General features: G+C 27.0%; 5 protein-coding genes across 7 annotated transcripts; 4 read left to right on the top strand and 1 right to left on the bottom strand.

The window, feature by feature from the left end:
* Window positions 1-165: 165 nt before the first annotated feature.
* On the top strand, window positions 166-1127 carry LOC105259594. The gene is made up of 3 exons (XM_011271626.3): window positions 166-347; window positions 454-693; window positions 769-1127. The coding sequence occupies exons 1-3, from the start codon at window positions 341-343 to the stop codon at window positions 1110-1112; spliced, it is 591 nt and encodes a 196-aa protein (XP_011269928.1). The 5' UTR covers window positions 166-340; the 3' UTR covers window positions 1113-1127.
* A 1110-nt stretch (window positions 1128-2237) lies between these two features.
* Window positions 2238-3618, top strand: LOC105259568 (12 kDa FK506-binding protein). The gene is made up of 4 exons (XM_011271579.3): window positions 2238-2450; window positions 2853-2900; window positions 3180-3366; window positions 3481-3618. The coding sequence occupies exons 1-4, from the start codon at window positions 2414-2416 to the stop codon at window positions 3536-3538; spliced, it is 330 nt and encodes a 109-aa protein (XP_011269881.1). The 5' UTR covers window positions 2238-2413; the 3' UTR covers window positions 3539-3618.
* A 1649-nt stretch (window positions 3619-5267) lies between these two features.
* Window positions 5268-11063, bottom strand: LOC105259569 (protein EFR3 homolog cmp44E). Its single transcript, XM_011271581.3, has 16 exons — window positions 10958-11063; window positions 10765-10841; window positions 10321-10436; window positions 9651-9813; window positions 9417-9569; window positions 9204-9310; window positions 8955-9098; window positions 8545-8623; window positions 8312-8447; window positions 7756-8027; window positions 7013-7185; window positions 6513-6873; window positions 6202-6401; window positions 5985-6084; window positions 5671-5826; window positions 5268-5567 (listed from the first exon to the last, which is right to left on the bottom strand). Exons 1-16 carry the CDS (start codon window positions 10962-10964, stop codon window positions 5415-5417), a joined length of 2397 nt encoding a protein of 798 aa, XP_011269883.1. The 5' UTR covers window positions 10965-11063; the 3' UTR covers window positions 5268-5414.
* Window positions 11064-12006: 943 nt separating this feature from the next.
* On the top strand, window positions 12007-15537 carry LOC105259570 (ribosomal RNA processing protein 1 homolog). 3 transcript variants are annotated; one of them, XM_025411512.1, is made up of 8 exons: window positions 12007-12277; window positions 12406-12629; window positions 12718-12888; window positions 12978-13160; window positions 13616-13884; window positions 13992-14361; window positions 14680-15099; window positions 15204-15537. In XM_025411512.1, the coding sequence occupies exons 1-8, from the start codon at window positions 12097-12099 to the stop codon at window positions 15429-15431; spliced, it is 2046 nt and encodes a 681-aa protein (XP_025267297.1). In that variant the 5' UTR covers window positions 12007-12096; the 3' UTR covers window positions 15432-15537. The 3 variants fall into 3 exon arrangements, with proteins under 3 accessions (XP_025267297.1, XP_011269885.2, XP_011269884.2); XM_011271583.3 differs by having other exon boundaries at window positions 12008-12277; window positions 13992-14550; XM_011271582.3 differs by having other exon boundaries at window positions 12008-12277; window positions 13992-15099.
* Window positions 15538-15845: 308 nt separating this feature from the next.
* Window positions 15846-21914, top strand: LOC105259571. Its single transcript, XM_025411494.1, has 5 exons — window positions 15846-15860; window positions 16092-16216; window positions 16469-16542; window positions 19157-19246; window positions 20915-21914. Exons 1-5 carry the CDS (start codon window positions 15846-15848, stop codon window positions 21796-21798), a joined length of 1188 nt encoding a protein of 395 aa, XP_025267279.1. The 3' UTR covers window positions 21799-21914.
* Window positions 21915-22223: the final 309 nt, after the last annotated feature.

Below are 22223 nucleotides of genomic sequence, written 5' to 3'. Positions count from 1 at the left end.
AATATATCTTTTCACGAGTTACAATAGTATTAATTTATAATTAACATATTTGTAGCTTGAATATTTCTGTAGTATTATAATGTAACAAAACAGGATAAAATATAAAGGATTTTTGATATAAATTGATTTATATTTCTATTTTATATATACATATTATAGCAACAGAATTTGATGAATAAATGTAGGTGTGGATATTTAAAATGATTATATATATATATCAAGCTATACTATGCACAGCTAACAGCTAATCTATTATTGGAAAAATTACACAACTCAAGTTCATGGTTGAATCCTCTCTATTTATATAAATAGTTTATGTATCTGTATCCTGCTTTCTATAATGTCATGTAAGTAATATGTTGTTTTTTTAAAATCTGAGTAGAAGAAAACTATATTATTATCTATAAACAATACATAAATTATTTATATACATATTTATTCTTATAAATTTAGTAGTGAGTGGCAGCAACAATATTGAAAAAAATATCTTTATATTATATAATGCTCAAAAATGGAAAGAAATCATTGCTTTATTTTACACAACTAATGATCTCAAGAGATTATCATGGGTATTGCCTGATATAGATGATTTGTATTGGATGAATAATATTGTACGAAAGTATAATTTATTTGCAATTGCAAGTATTGGTTGTGGTAGTGGATTACTAGAATGGTTATTACAAAAATATTCAGGTAAGTTTTTGAAATAAATATATTAATATATATTTTCTTTTAGCAATATTTTTAATTTCTCTTTATATTTTTAAGGATTAGACGTTATGGGTATAGAATTAGATAGTGGCTGGTGGAATAGCAAATATTCTCCACCGAAATTCTTAAAAAATATTATTTTTGTTGAGAAGTCAACAAATTTTCAAGTACCAAAACGATACGCTATGTTATTTTGCTATTTTAATAACAATATTGCATTCTGTAATTATATAGAAAACTACAAAGGCAATTTAATTCTAGTCATTGGACCTATGCAAGGAAATAATTGTACAACAGATCCATTACCATTTGATGACAAATTTGAAAAATATAACTGGAAATTAATAGATAAGAAAAAACTACGTTCAAATAATTACATTACTGCATACACTAAACAATAAATATACAATAATACAATAGAGTATTAATTACACACAATATAAAAAAAAATTATAAATTACAATTCATTCCATAATACTCTTTTTAGTTATGGAAATGGAATAATTTTTTAAAAATTTGTAAAAACGTAAAATTTCTTTGAATTAAGATACATACACAAAAATTGTAAAATCAGACAATATGTTAGCAGGCAATTATATATTGTTAGATTGTATTAATTCATTATATATGAGTCTTCGATTTTATGTGTGTATAAAATATAGAGAGCACAGGCTTTTGCATGGGCATAATTGGGTGAGTTTCTTATACATATGCTTATGAAGCAATCAATTTCTTTATGTTCATTGTTATACGTTTATGCAAAAGTCTGTGCTCCCAATAAGCCCTATCTGATTATCCTATGTTGCCCACGTGTACTGTCTTCTTGGATGAATTTTCGTCATATTATGGTCATATTCTGCGCAGCACCATAGTATAAAGCGTCGTCCTAAGGCCGGCCTAAGGCCGGTATTCATAGTCCGATCTTATATTTGAGATTGTCTTAAGTCTAGTCCGAGGTTGACTTAAGACCTCATTCAACCAATCAAATAATTGCGTAGCATTCCAAACTCGAACTTAAGACGATCTCAAATATAAGATCGGACTATGAATACCGGCCTAAGACCCAGTTCCACAATCCAGTTAATCCGAGTTTAAGTAATGAATGGACCAATCAGGACCCAGTTTAACGTATTAAACTCGGATTAACTCGAGTTATGGAACCGGGCCTAAAAGTGGCTTATAAGCCTTCTGATTGGCTGTATTCGGACTCAACAGTTGGACAACATTCCTAGATTTTCCGATGTAACTCGACGCTAATTGGTCGGACCTAAAAGTAGAAACCAATCATATTCGATTGTTACTTAACGGTTGAATCCGTTGAATGCGGCCATTGAGCGGAGGCTTAAGTCGATGACAACCACTCATTGAAAAGTAAGCTAAATAGCAATCGAATGTGATTGGTGAATTCAAAGATAAAAACCAATCAATTGCTACGTAGCCGCTCGGTGAGTGGTTGTGCTTCTGGATGCGCCCATTTATTTCGGTAAAATATATATTGTTATCCTACGTCACTACGCATGCGTCTGAAAATCCTACGATCTGGAATTACTGGAAATCACTGCTGTGGGTTGTGAAATAGTGTTGGGTCATTTTATGGGAATTCTGTTCCGAATAAATTGGTTTGAATAAACGCGATCAATTCTCGCGCGAACTTTGCCACTTTGAAAAGAGAATTTCATCGCGTGGAAAAAAATTCGCAGTCATGGGCGTGGATGTTGAAGTTCTGAGTCCTGGCGATGGTAATTATAAGTTTCATTTTGTACGGATTCACTGAATTTCGTTATTCTCGTCTCTTTGGAGAACTCTTTCTCTCCCATTTTGAAACAGCTCTTTACACACCATATCGCGATCGATGCTTGGAAACTTTAGTGTTTTTGTGCTTTTGAATATGTCTTATACATCTAAAATCTAAAAGGCCGCTAACAAACATGATTTATTTCATGTTATGATTAACATGGTTTCAATATTCGGCAAAATAGATTTTACATTACAAAACATGGTTTCAATATTCGGCAAAATAGATTTTACATTACAAAACAATTTCTCACTCTCTTTTTACTTAAGCTGTTATTGCAATTTCCAAAAGCTTACATATATTCTACTTATATTCTATTTCTTGATGAGTTACTGTATATTTACAGGTCAAACATATCCAAAGACTGGGCAAACAGTAGTTGTACATTACACAGGTGATTATTTTTATACTAGTACTATTAATATTCTGAATTTTATACATATATTGTTTATGCGATTAATATAATATATAAAATATAATTGTGTATATGTATGTGAAATTATACAAAAATTTTGTTTAAAATTATTACTTCATATATAACAGGAAAAAATTACAATATTACATATCTTTTTTTTCTATAAATAATTCTGCATATGTATTATAAGATTCTAAATATAACAGTATTAATATAGTATGCATATATGTATATATATATATTTTTTTTTTTTTTCAGGTACCCTTGCCAATGGAAAGAAATTCGATTCCAGCAGAGACCGTGGTGTGCCATTTAAATTTAAAATTGGAAAGGGTGAAGTAATCAAAGGATGGGATCAAGGAGTTGCGCAAATGTGCGTTGGACAAAGAGCTAGACTAACTTGTTCTCCAGATTATGCTTACGGCAGCCGAGGCCATCCTGGAGTATATCCTTTAATTCAAAATAATATATATAGAATAAGCAATAGTATTATTCAATGTAATAGTTTATTTCTTATAAACAAATACTATTAACTATATTAGCCTTGACAGAGACACACTATTCCGCCAAACGCTGTTCTCATCTTTGATGTGGAGTTACTGAAGGTGGAGCCTTGAAATACCTCTTAGAATGTATCAAACTGACCAAATGCATTTCAATACAAACAAAAAAAAATAAAAATCTGCATCAAATTGTATTATGTTAGTAATCGTTGCATGAACATGGCATATCCTATGTCATTACCTTAATTCAATCACTCGAATTTTAAAAACTACATTGTATTTTTTACAAAGTAATATATAAAACACATTAAGATTATTTTGCCATTGCATAGAAATAGAATGCACAGAAATAGAATTTGCACAATTTATACTATTTATTAAGTTGATAATACATAAATCTTAAACTTCAAAAATGTATACTAATGTGTGTAGTTTAATTATCAACTCTCCAAGAGATGCTATTTAATTTCTGCACCTCATTTAAAATTAATTAATCATGTTCCTATCTAAATAAAGAGGCCTTTCTCAAAATCCACTAAATATATATATATATATATCGCGTTTATATATACTTCTTTTACTTAAATATGTATACGCACACACACACACACACACACATATATATACATACATACATATATATATATATATATATATATATATATATATATATATATACGGTAATTTTTTTTAATATGTACACAAACTTGATGTTAAAGAAATAATTATATTAATGTAACAGATCTTTATACGATAAAGTATAATAAAAAATAATTTTTTGGTGTATGTTAAGTATATGTAGTTTTCTTAATATATATTGTCTGACTATTATTAGATAAATGTGAAGATAAATATAAAAAAAAGATACAAAATAAAACTTTTTCAATATAGTAATCATATATAACATGTTTTAATATATACATATTTATAAAATATTTGAGATAAAATTTCCTCTATATATGCTATATGATAAAAATATATATACAAGCTTTTGGCATTGCTGAATTGTCATTTTTAATTTGGAGAATATATATAAAATATTAAAGTAATTTATTAGTTTTTTTCTAAAAAAATAATTTCAATTAAATAATTATTAGTATTAGTAGTATTGTTTTATATTTACTTATTGACTGCATTAAATTGATATGTAGGAATATAATTTTAAAAAAGGATATAAAACTGTAAACTTTAATTGTTCCGATTGCACTGTAGGAAAATAAATAATATTACAATTTTTAGCTCGTAATTCGTATAAATGAATTATTAAAATTATCTTTAAACTTTAATTAAATAAGTGCTTAGAAATCAAAAGAAGAAATTATTAAAAATGATTTAAAATGCAAGCGCGTAAGTATTCAAAATAAATTAAATATTTAAAAATTATTAAAATATTTAAAAATTTGGCAATTTTTTATTTTTTAAATAGCTATATTAGTAAGATATAAAAATAATTATAGTTTAATGTACTGCGTGATATATACATATATAAAAAATGACTTATTAACACTATGTAGGTCGGGTAATTATACAAATAAATTTCATCAGTAGCTATGCTCGGTTTTTTTTATCTGTATAACATCAATCTGGATAGCGACAAAGAAATAGTGTCAATGTGGCGACAGCAGAATTAATATTTGATGAATAATGATGTATGTCAACGTATCAGTCGTCCATCAAAGTGTTAAGAACAAATACAAGTGTAGAGAAAAAGAATTTGTTATATGCAAATACAACTTATTAATATCAATAAATTAATATGTATTTAATTATATAATATGTATTTAATTATACATATTAATATGTATTTAATTATACATAAAACAAATTTATTAGTTTATTTTAATTTTTGCTATATACACGAGTCATTTTTTTAAAGATTATGAGCAATTGCTCTTATTGTAACATGTGCAAGTTCTAATACAATACTAACATTTAGCTAATGCTCTAACAAACTTCCAACAAAAATAGTAGCTTAATATACAATAATGGTTTAATATACAAACAATTCAGGAAAATGAATTTCATAAGATGGGGTTTGACTTGGTTTAGCATCCGTTTGTTGTCCAGTTGTAGAAACTGTGTTGCGTGGTTCAACAGATAAAGTATTAAATATTTCTGATAATTTACTCTGTAAAACATCGTGCTGCAAATAGAAAAAGAGAAAATAAATATCCTTAATTTTTAGAATTGTATAAATAATACAGATATAACATATTTTTAAGATTTTTAATTAATACATTTTATACCTTAGGTTGTGTTTTCGACACTAAATCTTGGAATGGTGCATTTCTGAAAAACTGAGAAAGTTGCATTCGTTTTTCTTCTTCTACTATATAATTATTATTATTTTCTGTCAAGATTCTTTTCATGCTTTCAAATGTTAGTTCTTCTCCAGGTAGTTTCTGTGAAAAATTAATTGAAAACAAATAGTATAAATCGAAATAATTCAGAAGATCAAAAAAAACAAAAGCAAATGTAAATAATTTAATGATATTAATTGTTAGATACATTAGCTAATTTAATGAAAATTGTAAATATTAATATTTTTCAATTTTAAAACCTTTTGCACACTAGGTGATGAGCCTCCACTATCCAATTCTTGACCTCCAGAATTAATATCGGCTAATGAATTCCGTCCAGCACTGTCAACCCAAGAATGCCTAATAGAAAATATTTATTATATCATTTTTACATAAAACAATATACTGCTTTTTTAATTTCATTTAATATTCATAATTAATTATTGCGCACTACATTACTACTAATAGTTTTATCACCTGTGTTGTAAAGAATTACTACTATAACCCGAGCCTTGTTGGAGTTTTCCACTATCAAGTCCAACTCCTTTTAAGCATTCACTAACAACTGTTTGATCAACTAATACAGCTGGTGTTAATCTGGATGTCAGAGCAGCGTCATATTGTGACTGTAAGTCTGGTAATAAATGTGGGCTATCTTTTCGACGTGCGTCCACTACCTTAAAACAAATTTAAATATATTTAATTGGGCAATTTACTTTAGCAAATCTATTATAAGTTAAATAAAAATATGCATAAATGAATTCATGATTAGAAAAAAAATTACCCACCTTTTCTGCATAATCCATAAGTACGGTAATATTACAGACGTACGATATTAAAACTAATAAGCTAATAACTGTTGCATGTAAGTTAAATTTTAATGAAAGACTAATTTGACCACTTGTTAATGCTAAATCTTGAAGGCTCAACACCAATCTCAATAATTCTAAGATAGTTTCTTCAGAAGCTAATTCAATGGCAAGTAATGCCAATGTAGTATAAATAGATTCCACATTTTCTACAGTATTACTAGACAGCTCTAATGATTCATATAATGCTAAATAGATCTCAGGACCATGTTTTCGAATAAAAATTACATCGGGTCTAGATGCTTTCTCAATAACAAGGCCAAGTTCCACCATATTCACACTAAAAAAGAGAAAAGTTGATGTATTATCCGCAAAGAATCATAAATGATACAAGCCATAAAAAAATAAGATATTAATAAATGTTAATAAATATTAACATTTATTTATAAAAATTTAATGAAAGATATATATAAACTTACGTTGGTTTAGCAAGTTTCATAATATTACGATGTCTATCAATTAAAGTATGGAATATTTTTTGTACTAAAAGTCTCATTTCAGCATCTGCTGCTAATGACATTCTTAGTAATGGATCCAAAAAACTAGGTGGAAATGTCGTGTTTAAATGAATAGTTTGGTATTTGGTACCAACCTATATATAAACAAAATAAACAAAATATCTGTTTTATTATCTTACTTAAAAGACTAAAAAAATAATAGAAACAAATTCAAATTTGATTGTAACTTTATAATTCTATTGTAAACAAATTATTTATTTTACATTTTTACATAAACAATTTTTTAATATAATTTTTTAATATAAACAAATTTATTTCAATCAAATCAATAATATGCATAATCTCTGCTGATAGAAATTGTTTACTTTTTTATTTTTATTAATTTTTATTTTTTTATTTTTATTACTTTGTTACTATTTTATTTAAAACGTTTAAATATTTATTTGAACATATTTGTTCTTCTATGATCTATTAATTTAATAAATTAATAAATTACAATTTAATTTGATTCTATTCAAATACATAAACATATACATATACATATACATATACATATAATGTTTCATTAATGGCCACTGATGTAATCTGACAACAGATTCTGAATGGTTTTTACCATTAATCTGATGTGAAGTAATTGTAAACAGATTCTGCTGGCAGATTACAAATCTAATTAGTTATAATTTTTTGTAATAAATTATTTTTACCTTCAACAACGATTTTAAGAGTATACTTTGGAGTAATACGTCTCCTTTGCCAACTGACACAATACGATCTGGTTGACTATATGGAACTTTGCTCATAATAAACATCATAATTTCAATTTTCTGGTAATCTGGAAGATGATTTGCAAACTCTCCAAGAGCATTAATGAGGGCTTCTTGGTATAATTGCTCATCATTGCTTGATGATTGATTTCTTGTTACACTTACCCGAAGATGAGATAACAAAGAATTTATAATTTCTAATACAGATGGTCCTAAAAAAATATGTATTGTTAAAAAAGATTAAGAATATTGAAATAATCTCTAATTTATCTCTAGTTCGATAATTATCACTTATATTTGTAAATATAAATAATAACTAACTATGTAATTAAAGGGAAAGGAAGCCAAAGTAAAGATCAATTACAGAAAACTACAAGTTAATAGGAAAAATTTCATCTGGAAAGAAGATTTGAAGGAATAAAATTTTTGGAATAGGCAGAATTAAAAATTTGTGCTGAAAATGAATATATTTAATTTCATCATCTTATATTCTTACCAACACTTTCACCTGCAGCAATCGATATAATTTTAGACAAGGTATCTGCTATGCTGGTGCGAATTTTTGGGGATGACTTTGAATGATCGTCAAGATGTGTCATTAAAGCTTCTACTACAGTGTAAGAATATTGTGACTGAAAAGTATATGAAATAATATTTATTAATGTTAATATTTAATTATATATTACAATTAAATGAATAATTCATTAAATAAGTCATTCTTGCATATACCTGAATAGAAAACATAATTATTCTAAAAGTATGAATTGCAAAATAATTAGGCACCCATAATTGGTGATTATCCAAGTGTCTGTAAATAATTGGCTTTTATTAATATCTTATAAATAGAAATATTGTACGAATTAAAAGTATTGCATCACTTATAAAAACAGGGAAGTTATAATGTGAAACAAAATTTGTAATATTAAAAACATTTTGTAATATTAAATTATTATTGTTATTTTATGCTTTAATAATTTTATGAACATAAGTAAAACAGCTAGAAGAAAAAATAAAAATTGAATCATTTACTTTGTATTTTTTGGGAATAATTTGCAATACTCTTTTGACCAATACTGTATATTCATTAATCCTTTATACACATTAATCCTTTAAAAATAAAATTATTTTTTTTTCTGTACCTTAATACAGGTCTTATAACACATCTAATATGACCAAACGATGCACGTCCGATCAATTCTCGCATACAAGTTTCTGCAAATTGTGGTGGATCTGATCGTTCTTCAGTCGGGCTATCTGGCATTGCATGTTCCTTATCAACATATCTACAAGGACAAATTCATTATTAGCATATTAGTGTATATTTCATAATATTAAGTCAGTATATTAGTGTGTATATTTTATAATATTAAGTTTTTTTTTTTAATTGCCTTGAATTTTGCATATTATACAGCAATGATGGTACAATTTTGTCCATATGTACAGGTTCCCAAATATTCTCAACCAAATCATCAGACAGAGTTTTTCTCACAACCCCCTATGTAACAACATATATAGAGAAATAACATAGATGTATACCTTTTAATATGTAAGTCACTGTGATACAAATAAACTGACATTTCATATGTTTAATGGCACTATACCTGTAGTCCTTGAATACCAGCAAGTCTTATTTGTTTGCGTATAATAGAATCATCATTATTAGAATGACACATTGCGGAATATTTTGATACAAAGAAATCATAACGTGTATGATACGAAGGTGTATCTTCTTCAATGTTGGCAAATCTAACAAACTGTGAAACAGAATCAATATATTAATTAAATAAGCAGAATAATTAATAACAGACATTTTTGAATTTACTAGTATTACTTACAGATTGTGTTGCAAGAATTTGTAATTGTGGATCTGTGGATTCTAACAATTTCTGTACCATCTTTAAGAAACTTTCAATAAATAGATTCAAAGTTTGTGCATGACATGCCACTAGAAGCTGATCCATTGCTTCCATAGCAATTACAACAAAACCATTTCTTCTCCTAATACGTAAATAATACTTAAATCAAACTTGATCAACTAGTTTCATATACATACATACATATACATATACAGGATTTCATTTTAATTGCCACCTCGAATATCTCTTAAATAAGACATTTTTGTGGAAAATGTTTTAAACCAAAATTATAGGACTTGAAGTGAGAAAAAGATGAAATATTAGAATTTCATCTTAGATAATGGTGCTAATATTATATATAGATCAATTTATGTTTTTTAAATGGAACTTATATATATACATATGTATATATATATGTGTGTGTATATGTGTGTGTATGTATGTATGTGTATAATGCTTTTCAATTATAAATACATAGTAAGCTAGTATAATTATATTGAGTTACTGCTAGTCATATTTGTAAGAGTTATTAGAATTTTTGCATTTCTTGCATAAAGTGATTATATAATTTAGATGCTTAGACATTACAATACTAGACTATATATCAAATTAAGTACATGTAATAAAATTATATATTTTGCAAATGTACCTGTAAATATCTCTAGAAGCTCGTTGGAATAAGTATTCCCCAATCCTATCCAACTTTTCAGGGCTGCTCAATGAATAAAATGTTAGTTTTTCCATATTATTTTTAATTAAACCATCCTGAAAATTAGAGATATCTATTAATATAGTTAAATGTAATATATATAATAAATATAATATATATATATATATATATATATATATATATTATATTTATATTATATATATATATATAAATGTAATTTTTTATTTATACTGCAAATATCTCAGATCTAAATATAAATAGAATTATCAAATATTAATAGAATTAATTATTTTAAATAAAGAATAATCTCTCTATTGTTGAGGGCAGTAGTTCAATATTATCTTATACTTATTCTTTTTCTAAGTTAAAAAAAAATATATATATAAGACAAATTAAGGAAAATAAAAATATGAAAATCTTGACCTGAGGATTAACTGGAAAGATATTGTCAACAAGCCTCTTATATCTTGGACGTAATGCGGAGCAACACCAACAACAACCTAACGAAAAAAATTAAAAGGATAGATTATATCTCTCTGTATCGTTTGACTATAATGCAAGTGATAAACATTTTCGAGTTACGATAATAAATTTAGATAATGTAAATTATATTTACCGAACATTTTTTGGTCATAAATTCTTCTTACAAAATGACAGCAACCACAATGACAGTTGTGACGTACCCACGAACGCACTCAACTTATGTATTGATGGACCATAAATTATGTTTATACTAGAAATCCTAATGAAAGATTCACTGCGTCCAATGTATGACGTCGATATCCAATAACAGAGTTTGTTTTCTAGGGCCGATTTTAAGCCGGATCTACATTGGTCATATCGTAACGTCGCAAGTCGTAAGTCGTAGGCAAATTGACCAACTGTAGTCGATTATTTCACAAATAATCAACCATGATTGGTCATGTTGACATAGTGTTGACAAATAATGGCAGAACCAATCCAAAATACTGAAAGTTTTAGCGCAAATTATAAATTAGATATAAATCATTTTAGTGAAAATAAGTTAAAATTTTATATTTTGTGACGAGTATATAAAATAAATTAGTTACAAATATTTAAATTAATTTTCTAATAATATCTATAAGTAATTTTTAAATTTTGTCAATATAATTCGTTTAAAAAATATTTTTCACATATACGGCTATTTTTTGTGGATTTCCAGTATATCGATGCTGCACTATGAATGTTCCGAACATCATTCTATCTTTATTCTCATGAAATGTAGAACAAAAATAGAATGATGTTTCAAAGCATCCAGAGCATCTTCCCGACCGCAGCCTTTAAAGGTGCAATTTTATTGACGCTAAAAAGTAGCGTCAATGGAAAGGCCGCTTTAAGGTGCAATTTCATTGACGCTCAAAAGTAGCGTCAACAATTGGTTGAACAAAGAAGCAACTACTTACTTCTTTGTTCAACCAATGGTTGACGCTACTTTTTAGCGTCAATGAAATTGCACCTTTAAGATGCGGCCTCATTGACGCTGAAAAGTAGCGTCAACCATTGGTTGAACAATGAAGCAACTATACTTACCTCCTTGTTCAACCAATGGTTGACGCTACTTTTTAGCGTCAATGAGGCCGCACCTTTACTTCTGTGTTCAATCAATAGTTGACGCTACTTTTTAGCGTCAATTGAAAGGCCGCTTTATGTACAGATCAATGGGAGTTGGCGATCTAGTTATAGTATAGATATCTGTGGTACGTACGCACGTGTTAAAAAAAAGATGTAACAGCAATGTTGAGGATTAACAACAAAATGCAACTCATAAGTGCTAAAAGTGAAAGTAAAAAGAATTTGTTCATCGTGCAAGAAATTAAAATAGCGCGACTATTAGCTAATAATGACAAAAGAATAAGAGATAAAGCGTTAAAAAGATTGAAAAAATGGTTAACAGTACGATCGCAAAGTTCGTTTGGTAGGTCAATATTTGTATAATAATTTATCAAATATGTTATATAACTTACAAATAATTTCAATATTTTATATATTTTGAATTTTATTACTGTACTCTATTATGCTACATGTATGTTGTATTCTTTATAGCTTTTACAAAAACAGACTTTATGAGCTTGTGGAAAGGTCTGTTTTATTGTATGTGGATGTCTGATAAAATGTTGATTCAGGAAGAGTTAGCTGAATCCCTTAGTAAACTTGTACATTGTTTTGATTCAAAAGATACCATTTTACTTTATACCAGCTGTGCTTTAAAGACACTTGCTATGGAATGGTTTGGCATAGATCAATATAGATTAGATAAATTTTTAATGGTATTTTTCTTAATTTTTTTATGAATCTAAAATAATACTTTAAAATATATACAAATAACCTATTTATCTATTTCTATTTTTTCTTTAGTTAGTTAGAAGGATTCTTCGTCAAACATTTGTAACTTGTAAAGATAAATCATGGGATATCAAATGGGTGACAGAATTATCACAAATGTTTTTAGAACTGTTTTTACATCCAAAAACTACTTTGGGATTCAATTTACATATGACAGAAATATATTTGGAAGAACTTGCAAAGGTATTGCAAAAATTTGGATAAGATTTTCCATTTTTAATTGTTTTGTCTAAGTCTTAATAAAACTTTATTATTTATATATAAATATATAGGTCAGCAATGGAAATATATCAGAAAGTGTTGTTCATGAATTTATTAAACCATTTATTATATATTTAATGACAACTGATGATGAACGACAAATGAAACATATTATGCAACATATCTTTAGATATTTGATAAATCAATCAGATATAGGTTTAGATTATATGGATAAATTTAAAGCATGGCAAAGAGTAAGTAATAAAAATATAAAAATATATTCTAATATTTATTATAACATTTTTCTAATGCACATGTTTTTCAAATCTAATAAAATAACGATTAATTTTTTGGAGTATTCTAACAATTGGAAATTTATAGTAGTTACAATAGTTTTTAAAGTGAAAGCCATTAAAGTTTATGAATCATATAGTTAATATTTTGCATATTAACATGACAACATACCTAATAGTGTTAAAAGTATTATTATGAATATCAATTTTATTGATATCAAAGTTTTATCAAAGTTTTTGTACAAATAATATTTTTAATAAAAGATTTTTTTCTGTTTTGTACAATATGTTGCATATTTGTACAATATGAATAATTGATATGATTTTTATTTTTAAATATTCCAAAAAATCTATCATAAGATAATAGAGAAAAATATGTAGTAGATTTGAAACATTCTATATGTATATTTAAATAGGCTGGTTTTCCTTGTGCACATGTGGATGATATGCAAAAAATTGAGATAGATACAGAAGAAAATATTGATATTAAAAGTGGTCATCTTTTGGAAAGTGAAATACAAAATAAAAGTGAAAAACCTTTAGATCCAAGAGCAGGTAGAGTGGATGTACAACTACCACAAATACCTTTTAATGCTGCAGAAATTGTTAAAATGCTTTCAGTACATCAATTTCATCCATCATCAAAGACAAAATCACGAAGACAACTTTCAAGACTTCTTGAAGAGTATGTACATTATGTTACTTTATCTTAATAATCTATTTATTAAAAAAACTAAGTTTTTTTACATGTATTCTGAATTATGTTTTCTTTGTAAAAAAATATACTTTCAGGTTTAGGGAATTATCAGAGGGAAGAATGCCCCTTGGAATAAAGAAAGTTAAGAAATTAAATTTGCAAAAACATGATTCGAAGAAAGAATCAAGAAAGGCTGCATTACACCTTATACAATTTGAGAAAAAGTTGTTTTCTGACAATATTAACAAAAAACAAAAAAGGAAGAGAAATGGAGAAATTATTGCTAATACATTTTCTGATCATCTGAAAAATAGAGACCAGTTAGAATTGAATTCTATTATAGACACTATTGATTCAAAAAGTGATTCCATTAATTCAACTGCGAATATGAAGGCTAATTTACAGGATACAGATGCAGATATAATACCAATTAAGAAACAAAAAAGAAACAATGGAGAGACCACTGTTAGTAGTACATATTCTTCTAATAATCTAAAAAATAGAGACTACTTAGAATTGAATTCTATTGTAGACACTATTGATTCAAAAAGTGACTCCATTGATTCAACTGCGAATATGAAGATTAATTTACAAGATACGGATGCAGATATACTACCAACTAAAAAACAAAAAAAAAAGAATGAAGAGGCCATTGTTAGTAGTATATCTTCTTCTAATAATCTAAAAAATAGAGACCACTTAGAATTGAATTCTATTAGAGACACTATTAATTCAAAAAGTGATTCAATTGATTCAATTGCAAATATGAAAACTAATTTACAGGATGCAGATGCAGATATACTGTCACCTAAAAAACAAGGAAGGAAAAGAAATACAAACATAGTGTCATCTAAGAAAGAGAAGTGTAATTTAACATATAATAAATTTGATGATAAACGTGTAATTGAAGATAAAAGGAAGCTAAAAACAAAAGTCCATAGAAAATTTAATAAAACTAAGAAAATTAAATTGAGTCAGACGGATGATACATTTATAACAGATAATAATTTAAAATGTAAACCGAAGAAAACGGAGCTTCATGAGAAGCATACATTTAATAAGGAGCAATACATTTTCACCTCACCAGTTTTAAAGAAAAAAAATTTACTTCGAAAGGCTACGAAAAATAAGAAATCCTTAGTTTTAAAAAAGACAATATTTGAGAAGAATGTTACACATAATAATGAAGGAACATTGAAAGATGTAAGTATCAATATTTTTATCTTATTTTTTGATTATCTTATTTTTTGATATTTTTACAGAAATACACTATAAAAATTATATGTAAAATTATTTCATAATTATAGGAATTATCAAATCAAACAAAAAAACAAATTAATTTAAATAATTCCTTGGAGAAGAAAAAAGTGGTCTTTGGTCTTTCTCGAAATACTGAACAACATACATCAGAATATTTTCAGCAAGTTCGTAAAAGCCCGGCTATTCCTTTCGATGCAAACAAGAAACCATTAGCTAGTGTTCTGAAAACAAGTGCTATATCGAGTCCACTCAATCCATTCTATAAAAAAAAATGAGTTCAAGGAATTTTGACTTTTCTGAAAGTCTTCAACTTATTGATGTGATGAATTGACTACAAATTTATTTTGAAATTAATATTAATGATTTAAAATAAATGTATACAGGCAGTTTCAAATTAAATATGTTAGTGACTTTTTTCTATTTTTATCACAAGTATGTAACTTCTAGTAATAAAAAAAATAGAGATATAAATAATTTAATCGAATTTTGATGTAACATGTAAAAAGTTCAGATTTTTAATTGTTCATTTAAGTACATATACAAACAAGATTTACATAATGATATGTTTTGACAATTATTTACATTAATTTATATAGATTAAGATTTATAATAATTTATAAAAATAAAATTTTTTGTTTTGCTAAAAATAAGATTTCAATTGTCACATAAGCGCTTGTCCTATCTTCCACATGGCGGCGAGTCATGTAACCTGGTGATTATGTAATTCGACGCTGATTGGTCGGATCTGAAAATAGAAACCAATCATGTTCGATTGCTGCTTAGCGGTTGAGTCCGCTGAATGCGGTCAATTTCAGTTGTAAAACAGTTGTAAAACAGTTATAGTCGCAGTCGACTGTTTTGCGATTGAAAATAATGTGAAAATAAGGAAATAACCATCTGAAGTGACTATCGATACGACTACGACTGAATTGTAGATACTCGAAAATCATGTAGCGGAGGCCTTCAGCCTGGTGCAGATAGGACGCGTCAAGCAGCGAGCAACAACCAATCAGCAAAGCGGTATTTTCTACGCCACTGCTGATATCGTCTCGCTAATTGGGTTGCTGTTCGCTGCTTGACGCGTCCTGTCTGCACCAGGCTTTATACTGCTTCGGTGGAATAATCACATTTTTTAGTATCTTTGAACAAGTAAAGGTTAACTGCTATAGAAAGTTGTTTACATTAAAAGTATAAAGTAATATTTAATATAAATATATATTTTGCAATAAGCACGTATGTACAGTTTTTTATTTTAATTAACATGACTATGTAGATAGAGTTTAAAATTATTAATCTAATGTAAATATTGCAGGAAAATTGTGTTTGAAAAGAAGTGTGGCTGTGCACTAATCTTCTGGACAGCATTTCTAGATAGTTCAATCACAGGTAATTATTATTTTTTATATAGACATCATCCAAATAATATTTATTTATTAACAAATCATCAAGTACATATATATATATATATATATATATATATATAATTCATGTAATACATATAGTTTTGTGACTTGATTCTAAAAACTAATAAGAATTATATAGAATCTATTAAAAAAATTGACGTTTTTCAGCAAGTGACACAGAGAACACAGTGTATCATTTCATCCTTGTTGGTTGCTGAATGTAAACAATGAATGAAGTGATACACTATGTCCTTTGTCTTATTTGCTGAAAAACACTCGATATATATTTATGGAACATATTATTTGTTTAATTTTAATATATTTATAATTTTAATATACATTATTATACATAAGATAAAGTTCAAAATTATTAACTTAATTTAAATATTGCAGGAAATTTATTTACATAAAGAAATATGATTATACCCAGTCAGCCAAATTTGTTCTAACAGATTTGCCAAGTGCCTGCTACAAATTATTGTCAGTAGAAAGACTGATGATTGTGTGCAAAATTTGTTAAATAATGATAATAGAATGTTAGCAGAAATGTTACAAAATCTGCTGACATATTTGATAGCAGGACACTAGCAGAAACCGAGCAGGATTGGCACAGAATTATCATAGCAAATTGGCAGCAGAAACAGAGCAAGATCTGTGCAATGCAATTTGATGTCAGATTGCCGATAGAAACTTAGCAGGATTTGCGCACACAATCTCTGATAGCAGATTGATGGCAGAAATGGAACAGGGTTTGCATAATTTGATCCTTTGCTTACTGCTGTAAGATATACTTTTTTGCAATCTAATTTCTGTTAGAAATATATATAAAGTCGCAATTATTAAAAGTTCAAAAAGTATAGTAATTTTAATTTTTATCACTTTCATTTTTGATCAGCAAGTGACACAGAGGACACAGTGTATCATTTCATCCTTGTTGGTTGCTTGATATCTGATACAAGCATTCATGTTGGTTGCACTTGATATCTGATACAAGCATTCATAATATTAAACTGATTGGAATCAATATGATAAGTTGGGAAATTATTTACTATCTATTTGAATTTAATTCTAAATAAATTATATCTCAAGTTTTATAAGTTAAATTTACTTTAATCATTTACTTTATTATTAATTTAATTAAATTGAACTAGTTCTTTGCTAACTACGATACAACATATATTACATTATGTATCATATTAGAAGAAAATTGTAATTTAACATGATAACTCACTGATAATGCTTTTACTTAGATTGCATCTCATCAATTTTATTGCATTTATATAACATTAATATAAGTAAGCGTAAATCTTGTTCAGTTTCTGCTGTCAATTTGCCATCAGATTGCATATACAAATTCTGCTTGATTTCTGTCGACAATCTGACATCAAATTGCATTGTGCAGATCCTGCTTGGTTTCTGTTGACAATCTGTTGTCAGATTATGTTTTACAGACTCTGTCACCAAAACAAGCTTAATGTGGACACAAATGGCTATGGTGTGGGATTCTGATCGAATCTGCTGCCAATCTGCTGCCATTCTGCTGACATTTTGCTTACTGGGAAGTATATAGCTTCATTTCTTTAAAAATAAACTCTGCATTATTTATATTAACTTAATAATTTTAAACTTTACATACATTTATTAAAATAATTTTAAACTGTACATTTGCTTATTACGAAATATATTTAAATATTAAATATTTCTTTATTTAATTGATATTTTAAACGTTTATAGTTTATAAATTGTATATTTAAAATATTTAAAATAATTTGTGTAAAGATATTATATTAAAAAAAGAGTAATATGAAAATTTGTTAAAAGAAAGAAAAAATGCACAATGTATATGTGCCAATTGTAAAAAAAATTGTATATATTATTGTAAAAAACTGTTTTACAACATAGTGTTATTTTAATTTGTACAAAACAATATCTTAGTTAAACAAAATTTATATTAAAAAAAGTTGACAAAATTGTCTTAATTTTCTACAAATATAATTTTTACATTTTATTATGTTTTATTAATGTAAGTAAATTAAATTTATTTTCATATTAAAATATAGTTTTAAATTAAATTTATTATCTGCTGATTTATTTTGAAATTTAGCAATGCCAAGTTTTTAAATTCAAATTTTTCTTATATTCTTATTTTTTATTAATTTTTAGTTTTCAATTTTTAAATAAGTTTCTAATTTTTAATATTATAATTTTTGTAGCAAACTAAAACAATTATATCATACAATAATCTTTTCAATTGAAATGTTTTTATTTAAAATGTCATAAACTTTTAGTATAACTTGGTGCAATTTTTTATATCATTATTTTTATAAGCAATTAAGACAACTATTTTGGACGACTTTAATGTAACAGTTTGTTAAATTAAAAAATTAATTAAAAAATAACATTAATTTGTACATATTAAAATAATACTATTTTATAAAACTTGGTTTTTTACAATAATATATACAATAATTTTTTACAATTGGTGCGGAATATGGTGCTTTTTTTACCTTATTTTTAAAACAAGTTTTGAAATATATCAGTATTACTTTTGTCTTACACTTGTCACCATATTATTTCATAATACGTATTTCTCGCAGAAACATCTTGTGGTCTTGTTGATGTATCTCGTGATTGTCGCCATCTTGTCATTGAGCTCTTGCAGAATAAAATTCACGACGTTTATGCAAGTAAGTTGCATTTTCACATATACGTACACATATGTACGAATGTATACATATGTTAAACAAGATTTGGAGTCGCTAAACACTGGAAATAACAGAATAGTGGGAACAAACCTACGGAATCCTGATTTATATTCGTGATCTGTACACATACGCTTACATATTTTGCTGTGTATAATTTAATAGCTTTTTTACTCTCTATCTCTTTTCTTTTTATTTTTATAATCGCTATGGAAATGTGTGACGAATTGACCAAAAAACGTAAACGAAGTTTTGCAGACGCTTGGCTTAGTGATGATCGATACAAATCTTGGATACGCAAAGTATCATCTGATGATAGTCTTTATTATTGCACCATATGCAATAAAAATTTTTCGTGTAATTCAACACATGTATCCAGACATGTGGATTCTGCATATCATAAAAATAATATTAAAGTAAAGACATTATCTGAGATTAATTGTAATAGTGATTTACCAACAAAAAAATCACGTAAAGCAGTGTTTCGACAAGAATGGTTAGATATTGAGCAATTTAAAGTTTGGTTACGTGAAGTGCCACATGATGCAAGTTTATTTTTTTGTTCAATTTGCGATAAATCTATCGTTGGTGGTTTATCACAAATCTATCGTCACGCAAAATCCAAAGCGCATGTAGATAAATGCGAAAAAAATTATATTGAAGTAAGCCCGTCGAATGAAGATTCTAATATGCAAACTAATGAAACACTTTTATCGTTAACGTTCGATAAGCGTAGAAAATCAGCGGAAATCAGATATGCTGCATTAATTGCCGATAAAAATATCCCACATCAAACTGCAAAAGAGATTCTTAACTTCTTTCAACATATAGGAAAAGAGCCTAATGTGTTGAAAAATATGAGCATGGGTCGAACGAAATGTACAAACATTATTACAAATGTTTTATGTCCTGTTGAGACGGATCGTATTGTTAATAAAATTCAGAACATAAAATTTTCAATTTTCATTCACGAAACGTCTGATACTACTAATAATAAATGGATAACTTTTCTTGTTCGATATGTTGATCCGGAAACATTAGATATTCATTCACAATTATTAAAATTAGTTAATATTGATTCCAAAGATTCAAGCGCAGAGAAATTGTTTTATGCATTTAAATGTGAAATGTGGAAATTACAGATACCGTTTTCAAATATTGTTGCTCTATCATATGACAATGCATCTATTATGACAGAAAAACATTTATCATTTAAAAATAAATTCGAAGAAATATGTCCACATATATTAACCTTTTCTTGCCCTTGTTATTCCGCCGCATTAGCAGCACATGAAGCTTCTACTAAAATACCCGAATTTTGCGAGGAATTTATAAAAAAGATTGCTAATTACCTTAATAGCAGCCCAAAACATTCGGCTATTTTTCATGAATTCTGTGAATGTTTTCAAGAAAAAAATCGCAAAATATTAAAATTATGTGATACACATTGGATTTCTCACTATTTATGTATTAAAAAACTTCTTGAATCTTGGGATACAATTAAATATCGCCTTACTGAAGTAATTGTGAATGAGAAAACAAAGACTGGAGAATATCTATCGTTTATGATGGACAATGTAGAAATGAAAGCTTACTTTCTTTTTTTAAAATACATTTTAAATTTCTTTAACACATTTAATGTTTTTTTTCAAGCTTTAGAAACAAGGATTCATTTGTTGCAGCCAAAATCTGTGAATTTGCTTTTCCAAGTCTGTCGAAATTTTTTAAAAAAAGAACATTTAAAACCATTATCCACAAATATTATATTCTCTCTAAAAGAAAATCAAAAAGCTATTAATAAGATTATTTTAGGCTCAGAATGTGAGGAATACCTTAACGAATTAACGATAAAAGGTCACGTAAACATAGTTTCAACTGTTCGAGAAAATTGTTTAACATTTTATATAACTGCCGCAGAAGAAATTTGTAAAAGATTACCTATAAATGACACATTTTTATCAAAGTTACAAGTTTTTGGACAATATGAAAGTTTATATAATAATAATAATAGAGAAACATTATTCAATGATATTTCTTTTGTAATTAAAACTATAGACAAAAATGATGATTTTGATGAAAATGCTTTAAAGCAAGAATGGATGACATTACCATCAGATTTTACAATAGCAGAAAAACAAAGGCTTTCTAAACTAAATTTCGATAATATGTGGAAAGAAATTTTACAACGACGACACACCAATAATATCATTAAATATCCAAATTTAACAAATGTTCTAAATATTATTAGATCACTTCCAAATTCTAATGCCGATTCGGAGAGAATGTTTTCTCTTTTAAGTAATATAAAAATGAAAAAACGTAATAAATTTTCATCGGCTTCTGTTAATGCTATTTGTGTTTTTAAGTCAGCATTAAAGACAAGGGGAGAAACAGCTATAAACATGACAATTGATGAAAATCATTTGTCTCTTATGTCGTCAGACAAATTGTATGCTACCGCTACTAAACAAAATAAAAATATCTTACTACATACTGCGGATAATACTGACATAGCTGGTTCTTCATCTAATAAATAATAAATTCTGTTTGTTAAAAAGATATTTGTAAAAGAAATGACAATTGTAAAAAGCATGTAAAAAATATTTTGTCTCTATCTTTGTAAATATATCATACTCTTGTAATTCTTTGGTAATTTGTCCTTTATTTTATTCTATCCATTCTCTCTCTCTCTTCCATCTACGTTTCCTATCAGTCCTATCACTTCAAATTCACTTAAATATTCCCAAACCGCTTTATCTTTATTTGTGGTAACAGTATGATCTATAAACACATTCTTGCTCTCTCTCTCCTTCCCCTATGTTTCTCTTTCCCCTATTGTTTACCTCTTCTTTTCTTTTTTTCACTTAGACATTCATTCTTTTCATTTCATTTGAACCATCTTTAGACCAGTCTCATTTTAATATATCCAACTTTTTCTCCTTTTCTTTTCTTTTTTTCTTTT

The sequence above is a fragment of the Camponotus floridanus genome, unplaced genomic scaffold (assembly GCF_003227725.1).
Source record: "Camponotus floridanus strain SB8 unplaced genomic scaffold, Cflo_v7.5 scaffold4, whole genome shotgun sequence".
In the NCBI taxonomy this organism is placed as follows: Eukaryota; Metazoa; Arthropoda; class Insecta; order Hymenoptera; family Formicidae; genus Camponotus; species Camponotus floridanus.
The sequence above is the reverse complement of the archived record's forward strand: the minus strand, read 5'-3'. Positions and strand labels throughout refer to the sequence as shown.